The sequence below is a fragment of the Leucoraja erinacea genome, chromosome 9 (genome assembly GCF_028641065.1).
Source record: "Leucoraja erinacea ecotype New England chromosome 9, Leri_hhj_1, whole genome shotgun sequence".
Lineage (NCBI taxonomy): Eukaryota > Metazoa > Chordata > Chondrichthyes > Rajiformes > Rajidae > Leucoraja > Leucoraja erinaceus.
In genome coordinates, this window is record NC_073385.1 from 56678896 (window position 1) to 56691622 (window position 12727).

General features: G+C 42.3%; 1 protein-coding gene across 3 annotated transcripts in view; it reads right to left on the reverse strand.

The window, feature by feature from the left end:
- Positions 1 to 12727, reverse strand: part of LOC129700408 (phosphofurin acidic cluster sorting protein 2-like) — a 225741-nt gene that overhangs the window by 17641 nt on the left and 195373 nt on the right. For all 3 annotated transcript variants that reach the window (XM_055640862.1, XM_055640861.1, XM_055640860.1), the window contains 3 exons: positions 10366 to 10472; positions 2959 to 3113; positions 677 to 787 (listed from right to left, as the gene is read on the reverse strand). In XM_055640862.1, coding sequence (XP_055496837.1) covers positions 677 to 787; positions 2959 to 3113; positions 10366 to 10472 — 373 coding nt within the window. The remainder of the gene's footprint in view (positions 1 to 676; positions 788 to 2958; positions 3114 to 10365; positions 10473 to 12727) is intronic.

The following is a 12727-nucleotide window of genomic DNA, read 5'->3' on the forward strand; positions in this document are numbered from 1 at the left end:
TCTGGATACTGGAGTACAAGATCTAAGCTGGAACTTCAGAGCAGCACTAATGAAGTTTTCACCATCTAAAGAGCTTCACTGACATTTGTACGAGACTCTCTCGGGTGGACACAGTGTTTCAAAGCACCATTTTAAAGAAGAAAAAGGAACCTCAATTATGTAAGGCATAAGATTGGTCATTCTTCTTGTCACTGCTACATAAATGGAAACTAATTCTCTCGTTTATGCTTGATGACTTCCCAAATACAATCTGTGGACAACATCTACAATGTTAAAATTACCATTTTAAACCAAGAAACTAACTAAACACACTTAACATTGTAATTCAAAGTAGCCCAATTTAAGAAATGGAACGATTGCAATGCATAATTACATATTCCTTGTTAGACACAAAATGCTGGAGTAACTGAGCAGGACAGGCAGCATCTCCCGAGAGAAGGAATGGGTGACGTTTCGGGTCGAGACCCTTCGTCAGACTGAAGACTTCAGACTGGTGTAGCCAGCAAGGCCAAGCAGTTTCACAGGGTGAAGTATGAAGGAGGGTCTCGACCGCAAGCATCACCCATTCCTTCTCTCCAGAGATGCTGCCTGTCCTGCTCAGTTACTCCAGCATTTTGTGTCTATCTTTGGTTTATCTGCAGTTGCAGTTCCTTCCTACACATTACATATTCCTTACCTATGGAAGGGGCCTCGGTTTTGGTGAAAAAATCCTGCCAGGCTGCATCCTGGAAAAAAATGTTGTATCTGTAATCGATGGAGCTGAGGTATTTGGCTACAGGATGAGAACCTAGAGAGAAGGAAGCATGAGTGCATCAATATTTTGAACATAAAAATAGTAGTTTTACAATTTGTTGCTTATTTTCATTTTGCATTTTTAAGAGAAACTATCAATTACAATGACGTTTTTTTTCCTGACTTCCAAATTTAACTTTTCATCTTCTTCGAAAACAATGATTGAACTTCATGGAATCATAGAATTTAATTTGAGACTAATCAGCCTACAAAGTGTAAGTGAGCTACTTCATAAAAGTGCTTCATAAAAATGTTGAATGGCCTTCGCTTTCTCCATAGCCGCACGCATTTCCTCTTTAATTTCCTAGTTTTGGTTCACTGCCGCAGGTGGCCAAGAGCAAAATCCACAAAGTTGTCAGGTACAGCCAAGCAAGTCCAAGCAGTGGGAGACCCAGCAGCTATCCGTCAAGACAGCAGGAACTCTCGGCAGCTGTTGTTGAGACTGCAGGGGGAAACATAAACAACCGAAGACAGAGGAGGAATCCACGGCTACCAAGAATAGGGCGGCAGTTTTATTGAAGCTGTTCTATGCATTTCCCTATCTACCAGTCTTGTTTCACTCAAACCAACATCATATCAGCTAATGTTTCCTTACTCGTATCCCAGTCATATTTTTGTGGATTAAGGAGATTCTATCCTGCAAACTAATGAAGTTCACAAGAATCAACCTGGAGCTTTTGCACAAACAAGCAGATGTTCCAGGTCCTTGGGAATTTTCTGCAAAACCATCACATAGCACCTCATTTGGAATTCTACATGGGCGCCCAGCACAACAGATGGCAGGCACCAAGATAGAAATTCAAATCATATCCCCACAATGCTAAAGTGAAACTTTCAACATCCACAGTAAACTGGACTAATACTGCCAACTCTCTTATTCACTAAAATATACTTTGCCCACATAGATGCAATCATAATAATTGCTGCATTAACTACAAAGCTCCTGCATTATTTTTGAAAAACTATTTTCAGTGCCTCTAATTTCTGTTTAGTTTTTAATCAAAGGAAACAATAAGCTGATGGAGCACAGGTAAATAATTTATCTTTCCATAGCAAACTACACTACTCATGAGTTGGACAGCAGGAGGTAGAAACACCATTCAAATGGGAATATCCATAACATTTGCTCTTTAACTTCACAGGCACCATCAAACAGAGGCTTGTTGCTGCCAGGAATGACAAGTGCCAGATTACAAACAGTCTTCTCTTGTGAAGTGCAGAAAGCCAATGCGCTGACACGTGCACCATCACCCCATCACCCGACTCCAACAGTAAATGTCAAACCATCTTTGCTTCTCTGACACCGACCTCAACTCCTCCGGAATTATTCATCAAATCCAACTTTCCAAACCCATACCCCTCCGTCCTGTCAACTCTGTTACCCTATTCCATCTCGGCAAACCTCTCCCTACTTCCTAAGATCCATGCACAGGTTTGCTATGGCAGGACCATTATTCCACTCTGTTCTTGCCTTCATGGAACAAATTTCCTCCTAACTTGATTTCTCTTTTCTCTATTAATCTGTTCAATCTTTTCTCTATTAATCTAATGTCAACAACACCATTTTGCTGGCCCCAATTGTCTCCTTTACGCCTCTGATGTCTGATCTCTTTCTGGCTCTATTCCTCACTGGGATGGTCTGAGAATGTTCCAAGTTGTTTAGTTTAGTTTAGAGTTACAGCATGGACACAGGCTCTTCAGCCTCCTCCTCCTCCTCCTCGTACAATACCTTTTGTCACATCATCTCCCCTGCCTTTTACACACATCCTTTCATATTTCCTCTATCCTTGCTTAAAAACTATTAAAACACTAAAAAGTTTTCCTTCTGACTAATGGACATTAACCGTTAAAAGTTGCCTACTCGATAGAATTTGCCTGATGAGTATTTCCAGTATTTTCTCTTATTACCAACCCAGATTTGATCCTGACCTCGGGTCAAAATATCTTCTGAAGAAGGGTCTCGATCTGAAACATCACCCTTTCCTTCTCTCCAGAGATGCTGCCTGTCCCGCTGAGTTACTCCAGCCTGTTTTGTGTCTATCTTCGGTTTAAACCAGCATCTGCAATTCCTTCTTACACAACTCTTCATCCAAAATAGCATTTTTGGACAATGTGAAATATTGCATTAGCAACCTTCCAATATTTTTAGTTGTAACATGAACATACCAAGAGGAATAATGAGAAACCTCATGTAGCCAAGCCAGTCAGGAGTCTTGTGTGACAGGTGCTCCACAAAGAGCCGTAGAATAGCGCTCAGGAAATGTTGGGCTCCTGCCACAGTCACTTTAATGGGATTTGGAGTTTGGGAGTTACAGTTACAGCTGAAAGCAAACAGGAGAATTAGTGTTTACAAAAAAATAATGCAACCTTAACAAAAGTCAGTACGCAGTACAAGTTTTTTTTGTACATTTTTTTTGTAATAAAGTAACTTTGACGGCACCAGACTCTTGTGTACTCTTGTGTACTACCTAGGTGAGATGTGCTGTATTATTTTGCTAGGTTCTATGCAATGCTGGCCCAAGTACATGTGACAATACAGTATCATTGAATTGAATCATTGAATTTTAATAATAACATGTTTAAACTCATTTTATGAGCACTGTCAAACAAAATTTGTCATCGAGGGACTGACAGTGGGATTAAGGGAAATCATGCAATCATGGAAACAGTGAACAAGCGAGGCCCTTTGACCAGGCATGTTTTGCTGACTTCGTAAAAGAGCAATCATGCTCCCATTCTTCCTTTGCCTCGACAAACCTTTAAGTTCTTTGTTCCTCTGTTTCTCTCCACTCCTTTACAACATTTATGGAACACTATGGAAAAAAGAGGAGCAATAGTGATGGAAACTTCCTCTTCACATCTTTTACCAATGATTTTGAATCCGTGGTCTTAGGGTATGATTTTTGTATTGCTACTCCAACAAATCCCATCTTAAAAATGTCACTGCTAGCTTGTTTCTTTGCTCCAGGAAATATAATCCTAGTTTTCCAACTTCACCTATTAAATAACATTTTTCATAATCGCCATTTTTGCATCTTGATTAATACGTGGTGCCCAGGATACTCTATAATACGCCAACAAAGGTATGGCAAATGATTTATAAAGTTGAAGATTGATGCTTTTGCTTTTATTTTCACATTTATAAACCATTTATCAACCTGACTATCCACCTTCAAGCATTTGATTATATACAAAGTCCATGATCTGTACTCGGGTAAACTTTACAAACCTGCTATTTGTCATACATTTCCATTCGCATCCTGCCATAACGAAGGATTCTTCACTATTTATCAGCACTGAATGCTGTCTGTCCATACCATTCTGAAACCTGTAATTATCCTCGTCACTATCTACTACCTATCCAGGTTTCATACACCAGAGCACTAACCATATCTCAACTTTCCAAAGCAAAATGTACCCCAAATTTTGGCAAATTTAGTATCTGGTTTTGAAGCTAATTATATTTAACAGTATCACTATAAATCCCCTTAATTTCACTATATCTCTTTCATTACTCCTTTTGAATATCTTCAGAACGTTCCCAGTGTTATGATGTTCATCTGTCATGTCAAGGAGTTATATCATCAGGTTAGTCAGTTACAAGTTCCTAACTACAAATTTATACCCTTCGATTAACGCGATTTCTCCAAATGAAAGTTAGGTCTGTTCTTTCCGCTACTTTTCCAACATTGGGTGGCTTGTAGTTTCCATATTTATCCCTCTCCTCTTTTGACTATTACCAACTCAGCATCATTACCCAAAGATTAAAAGGTCAAAAGACCACTATCTTTACCATATCTTTGTTTGCTTCTTTTGGCAATCATGGATTGGTGAATAACCAATTTTAAATTCTAATCTTTGTAGGACAACTTGAAGCTCGGTCAGAATGATAGGGTGTAAACACCTTCCAGCATAAAATGCTTTTGTTGATAAAGACACAGTTGCCAATGGCTGAACAATTTATCCAAGGGCTTGGAAGAAGTTATCATTGGAAGACCAAAGATATCCTGAGAAAGTTGCAGTCTAGGAGAGATTAGTGATAAGGAGAGATATGGGCATGCAAGGGCGAGCATTCTAAAATTAAGATAATGTTTAGCCATGAAATTAACTGCAAAGGGTGAACAGATTGAGTATCAATAAGATGTTGGGTAGGAAATTTTACAGCAAGTTACAATTGCCAGAGGACGGTCAGATTTAAATTGGAATAATCAGCTTAGACGCTGATGAGTTCAGTTTAGTTTATTGTCACGTGTACCGAGGTACAGTGAAAAGCTTTTGTTGTGTGCTATCCAGTCAGCAGAAAGACAATGCATGATTACAATCAAGCCATGTATAGATACATGATAAGGGAATAACATTTAGTGCAAGGTAAAGCCAGCAAAGATCGATCAAGGATAGCCCGAGGGTCACCAATAAGGAAGATTTCAGCAGCAGGTGATATGTGACTGGAACAGGTCATATGTATCAGGCAGCTAGAGGTCAAAGTAGTTGCAGTGTAAATAGATGAGCCATGATTGAATGGTGGAGTAAACTGGATGGGCTGAATGGCCTAATTCTACTCCTGTCTTATGGTCTTATAATATGAGTGGAGCCAAGTTCCTCCTTTTATATCATCATCACGCCTGTCCCAAGAACAAGTTAGCCAATCATTACTATTCCTACTGCAGATTCAATGCAGATGGCCATCACTAATTAAACCCAAAATAGTCACCCATCAAACTATGCAAATGTTGCCATGGGGAATACATCCAGGACAATATTTATTGACTGCAATAAGGCTGCGAAGAGTAACTTCTCCCACGCAGCTGAAACACTGCACCACGGCAGACGGTGGTGCAGTTAAATTAGGTTGCTACTGTGGCTTTTAATCATAATGGGGACTCTTCACATTAATTGTCAAGAAGAAGCAACACTGTCTGAACAGCAACTGGAGGGAGGCTATTGATAGGCATGTTGCTCTGTATTGATAATTTCAGAAGTTTGAACATTTTCAAACAAATGTTGTACTGTACATGAAGGCCACGCTATAGAAAGCTGCCAAATACATTGTGTTGGGAACCACTTCTATGCAAAAGATGATTCCATCACATGACCTGTGGCTTGTGTATAATTTATTTCCATTCCATTTTTAAATCCAAGTTGATTTTCAGCTCTGTCAGCCTTTGGGACTCGACTGACACCATTTCTTTTCCCAGAACGATTCCAAGCATGGAATAATTATCAATACGATGGTGCTGGATAATGTGCAGGGGATGATAATGTCTAATTAAATTAACCCCATTCAACCCAATAGCAGACAGCACTTTTGTGCTGCCTGCTCATTATTGTGATTCTGTCTTGCAGAGTTAACCATGGTGTTAAGCAATTGACAGCACCATAACGTATCATCATTGCTGATTAATGAGCGGGATAAGTTGAACACCAAATGCAATTTGCTCACGCAGTCTCAGTGCAAGACAGTTGGCTCCATACTTTGCTGCTGCGGTTTACAGGCAACCTTGGAACACCACATACGAGTGCACACTAATAGCATGTGTTCAAGCCTAACAGCAGGGACCCAATACACAATTCAGCCTGGTATTTCACCATCTAGTGTACAAGGAGGATACAAAAGATCATGCAAGTAATTTGCCAAATTTTTTTTCATCGCTCTAACATTTAATTTTGTCATTGCTGCTCTTTGATGCTTGCTGTGTGTAAATAATAATTTTTTGTGTCTACTGTCCTGCTTTAGAGTTGTGACCATTCTTCAAAACACTTTCATACATTGTCAATTACCTTTGGACATCCCAAGATCCTGCAAGTTTGCTTTAAGGCATGCCTCACTTTCTTCTTACATTCTTAGTCAGAGAAACAAAGTCGAAAATCTATTCCTTTGCTCACTAACATGGCCAAATTTTGTTGCCTCGTAGCAAATTTTTTCCTCTTCTATAATGCACTGCGATACAATACAACAGTAACCACCTCTCATCTGGTATCCCTTTAATGCACAAGTGGAGTTTGTGACCGTCAACCAAGGTACATGACCACAGAGAACATGGCAGGTCAGATCAGGTCAAACATCAGGAGAGGAAATGGGGCATTTCTATTGTCCTACTCATTTATTGATTTTATTAAAGTGTTTAGATCTACTAACACTGACAGAATATTTGCAGATGAATGATAGTCAACTCAGAACCAGGCAGAAATTACTTCAGATACCTGGATTATAATGAAAAGAAAATGTCAATTACTTATTTTAAACATTTGATCACTCTGATCATGGCAACAGGAAGAATATACTGACTTTTAGCTGTTGTGTCATCTCACACCGAAGTTTTTACGGTCATACCATTGCACATCAATAGTACCTCCAATCACTTCATAAAATTAATGCCAGGATATGATTATCCAGAAAAACAAGAGCGTCGGAAACTAGTTGAGAAAACCACTCCGAGGATGCCTCTTTTTAACATTTGATTTTAACACTAAAAGCAGCATCGGGAGAAAGGATTTTTTTTGTTTCTTCTTCCCTAAATGCTGGTGAAATACTCATCTAGTTGAACAATTTCTGCTTTCATTTCTTGTTTCATGCATTCAAATTCTATATTACATTTAGTTTTGTATTACATGCTATTGGCAAACTCTCGTGACCCAGAAGCCACAGGCTCATCAGCTAATCAAATAAGCCATTGGCAAATGTAAAGTGTGCAGCAAGCAATTCACTATTGGGTAGGGGGCTCTGCCTATAGTAGTGATCTAAAACCCAGTTAAATGTCGACAGTTGCAGTATCACAGACAGGTACTCAGTCTATATAATTTCCAAGGTGTAGAAAGGACAGAATGTAAAACTATTATATTAAAAAGGGAGAAAGACGGACTTCAGGGAATTTGAAAGCAATAAATGTGAAGTTATGCTTGCGAATAAGCAAGCCACACGTGGTGAATCAAAGAGATCTTTATTGTTGAAGCAAAGAGAACAAAACACACGCAAAAGGGGGAATGTTGCCCCGGGGTTCAATACTTGTACTAGGGCACACCCCTAAACCGCATGACAACTCCTTCCCGCCATTACCCAGTCACATGACCCTACCCCCCGACTGCCGAGGATTTGCATAGTAAGTGGCCTAAGCACCAGGTAACGCCACAGGACTCCCCCAGAACCGGAGGCACAAAACCGAAAGAGTAGATGAACGAGGCGCTGCCCCCGCACATCCACCAACAGAGGTTATGCCCGGAGAAACTTCTGCGCCCAGCGACGGCTGGGAAATGTGAGCCACCGTAAACGTCCAGGAAAAATGGCAGGGGCCAAAGATGAGGTGGATCGTGCAAACCCCATATTGAGCTGCCATTGACTGCAGTTAGAGAAGGCCCCCGCTTGCCAGAATGAGTGTCGACCCCCAACAGGGATGAAACGCCAACATCCGTGCCCGTATCAACTAGGAACCGTCGTCCGGAGTGTCAATCCCAATCGTAGAGGCGATGTTTCAGACCCACCGCCGTAGCGACTACTGCCGGCCAGCCCTGGGATTTCCTGGATACGAGCAGGGTGGGTGGCACTGACGGGCTGTGGGATCCCAGCGCTGGTGGTAGAAACCCACTTCCCCTTACCGGGGTCGTTCGGGACAGGCAGCGCAGCTGAAGTCCCGGTGGATGCAGGGCCTGGTTTATTTCTGGGCCCTCCAAGGCACAGCAGATACTCCATCGATCGAGCCACTTGGCTTGCCTCAGCTCGTCCGCACGCTCCACTAGCAGCAGGGGGTTTGCAAAATCCTCACTGGCGAGCAGCAGGCGGATGTCGTCCGACATCTGTTCCAAGAAGGCGTGTTCAAATAGCAGGCAGGGCCGATGACTGTCCATGAGAGTGAGCATCTCGCTCATGAGCACTTTTTTCACACAGCTCTGTGATTGCCCGAGGGGCCGCCCATGTGCAGGGAGTTGTGTGGTCCTGTACGGGGCTGAGCCGCATGGGTCCGCCGAAGAGCAGCGCTAATTTTAAGTTTCCCTCGTATTTGTCCTGAATGAGTGTCGACCCCCAACAGGGATGAAACGCCAACCTCCGTGCCAGTATCAACTAGGAACCGTCGTCCGGAGTGTCAATCCCAATCGTAGAGGCGATGTTTCAGAATACCACCGCCGCAGCGACTACTGCCGGCCAGCCCTGGGATTTCCTGGATACGAGCAGGGTGGGTGGCACTGACCGGCCGTCTCCTGATCCAACGTACCGACCACATAGTAGTACCGGGTGTCATCAGCCGTGATGTGTCGAATTGGAAACTGGGCCTCGGCTTGTTGGAACCACACCTGGGGCTGCGATGTCCAGAACACGGGCAGCTTTAGGGAGACCGCATTCTTCTGGGCTGGATTATCAGCGACCTCGGGCTGTTGAGGTTGGTCGTTGGCTGCAAACTTCGTTTAAATCCAAAATTACCGTTTTGGATCGTCGGGGTCACCAATATGGCAGGCGAATAAGCAAGACACGCGTGGTGAATCAAAGGGATCTTTATTGTTGAAGCAAAGAGAAGGACACACATGTGAATGGGGGAAGGTTGCCCTGGGGTTCAATACTTATACTGGGGCACACCCCTAAACCTCGTGACAACTCCTTCCCAGTCACGTGATCCTACCCCCGACTGCCGAGGGTTCGCATAGTAAATGGCCTATCCACCGGGTGGCACCACAAAGTGCTATAAACATCGAATATAGAACTTTGAACAGTACAGCACAAGAACAGGGCCTTCAGTCCTTTGTGCCAAACGTGATGCCAAGGCCAATAAGGCCTGTACACGATCCATGTGCCTATGGAAAAGTCTCTTAAATGCCACTATCATCTCTGCCTCAATCACCACCCCAGACAATGCATTCCAGCCGCTTACCACCCTCTATGTAAAAAGAAATTCCCCTGACATCACCTTTAAACTTTGCCGCTCTCATTTTAAAGCTATGGCCTCTAGTACTTTAATATTTTTCCATCCTGGGAAAAAGGTCCCAACCGTCTATCCTATCTGTGACTCTCATCATTTTATTTACTTCTACCAGGTCTCCCCGCAACCTACGGCATTCCAGAGAACATAATCCAAGTCTGTCCAACTGCTCCCTGGTGCTAATGCTCCCTTATTCAAGCATCATTCTGATAAACCTCCCCTGCAATCTTCCATATCTGTCCTGTAATGGGGTGACCAGAACTCCAATATTCCAAATGCAGCCTAACTAAAATCCCGTAAAGCTGCATAATGACTTCCTGACTCTTATTCTCAGTGCCCAGAGTTTGAAATCAAACATACCATTTGCCTTCTTCACCACAATATTTACTCGTGTTGCCAATTTCAGGGAGTTGTGGATTTGGACCCCAAGATCCCTCTGTACATCAGTAAATTAATTATTTGAAAATAAATTCAATTTTCCTGGAACTAGGGATTCTTATTTCATGTCATAGTACAAGACTATATATGTATAGCCATGCTCTGATCAGCTATACACAGATTAAAATTGAGTTTACGTAGGGGACTATAACAGGTGCAAACATACCAATACATGCATATTAACATACACAAAAACATTATAATCAAGAAAACCAGAAATATATCAACTCACAAGCGTTGTATTCTGGAGACGATAGTTGTGAATGCTGCTTGTATATCAGCTGAAGAACACGTGCACACAATAGGGAGGTTGTGTTTCTGTAGTAACTCGGACACGTACTGTAAGGCAGTAAAGTATCATAGACCATTAAGTTTCTGTTTCAATTTGGCGAGTTCTTCAGTGGCGTCAAGATGGAGCAAATGGAAACTTGACAAAAAGGTAAGATTCCTTTCCAACCAGTAGCTATGAGGAGCTTATAGAGTAGAACAACTGCTTCTCATTGAGGGATTTAAAAAAAATAGCCAGCGCCTGTAATGTTATACTTTAATGTTCAATCCGAGAGATGTTCAGAATCAATCATACAGTGTGCGATTGGAGTTACACATAGGCCAGGCAGGGGATAGACTACTCTTCAGCTTTTCCTAGTGGCCATTTTATCAGATTCTGGTCAACAAATTGATACTTTGGAGCTGTAATTCTTGGAGCTGTAATTCTTTAGGTTACTAAGTCTTTCTCTATACCTTGAAACAACAGTCATGTTGGTTAATAAAGGTGATAATAGGGAAGTACAAAAGCAAGTAAACCAAGCCTGTCCATTTGGCTAAGATCACCACCTCTTTAACCGCAGAAACCAGGAAAATCCTAGGTTTAATCTCCTACTTGGACAATTTTTATGGATTTTGGAAAAGCTCGGCAGAAAGACGTTCCTGGTTACAATCTACTGTTCCTTGCTGAAAGATGTGGAGAAAACAATAGTCTCTCAACTGAGTAACAGGGTGTAGTCAGACAAAAATGCTGGAGAAACTCAGCGGGTGAGGCAGTTTATATGGAGCTAAGGAAATAGGCAATGTTTCGGGTCGAGACCCTTCTTCAGTCTGAATAAGGGTCTCGACCCGAAACATAGCCTATTTCCTTCGCTCCATAGATGCTGCCTCACCCGCCGAGTTTCTCCAGCATTTTTGTCTACCTTCGATATTCCAGCATCTGCAGTTCCCTCTTAAACAGTGTGTAGTCAGATTGCTTTACAACACCTGTAGGTGACCTGGACATGATGCTTGAGGAAATGGTTCACCAATTGAGTCGGTGTAGTCAGGCCAGCCAATTAATGGACTGAAGGCATTAATTAGTATAGAGGCAGGGTGTTGGCAGATTGATTGATCCAATGGGAGTGTGCAGACCATTGATTATGTCAAGATAGACACATTACTTTAAGTCTCACAAGTCATTAAATTGGAAATAGATTGACCTTTCGCAATCTAAAGATAAAACCTGGCATTTGCATAGTGGCTTTCATTACATCGGAACATCCCAAAGCACTTTATAGCCAATGCAGATGTTCTGAAGTGTGGTCACAGCACAGTCATGATGCATGAAACATGGTAATCACCTGCACACTGCAATCTTCCAAACACTGCAATCGGCAGCTTTTGGTGTTAGTTGAGGAGTTGCCCAAGAAACTGAGAGAAATTCTCGGTCTTCTTCAAGTGCTACTGTAAAGATGTACCCACCAAATGGTGGTAGGTGTATGGAACGAGCAGCCAGAGGAGGTAGTTGAGGCACGTACTATCGTAATATTTAAGAAACATCTAGACAGGTACTTGGATAGTTCATAAGTAATAGGAGTAGAATTAGGCCATTCAGCCCATCAAGTCTACTCTGCCATTCAATCATGTCTGATCTATCTCTCCCTCCTAACCTCATTCTCCTGCCATCTCCCTTTTATCTCCGACATCCATACTAATCAAGATTCTATCTATCTCGGCTTTAAAAATATCTATTGACTTGGTCTCCACAGCCTTCTGTGCATAGAGCAGGTTCAGAAGGATATAGGCCAAACGTAGCCAGGTGGGATGATGTGGGTGGGACATGTTGGCATGTGTGGGCATGGTGGGTTGAAGGGCCTATTTTCACACTGTAACTCTGTTATGCACGATAGGAATAGGTGACATTTCAGGTCAAGACCCTTCTTCAGACTGAGATGTCAGGGGTGGGGGAAACTAGAGGTGCTGTAAGAAAAGGTTCACAATCACAGAGGGGGAGCAGTGTGAGGGTGTTGCGGAACTCCCATCAGGGAAATGGGAACTTCTTCAAAGTAGGCATGCCTTGAGGAGATTTTGCAGTGGAGCAGACAAAATGTGTAGGAAGGAACTGTAGATGCTGGACCCGAAACACAACCCATTCCTTTTCTCCAGAGATGCTTCCTGACCCGCTGTGTTACTCCAGCATTTTGAGTCCATCTTCAATGTAAACCAGCACGTACAGTTCAATCCTACACGTTTTACACTATGTCCAATTGGTCAGCAAACAATTTATTCAATTGATGTCAACACTGGCAATGCAGTACTCCCCTTTGCTGCATATTCTTCAGAACAGC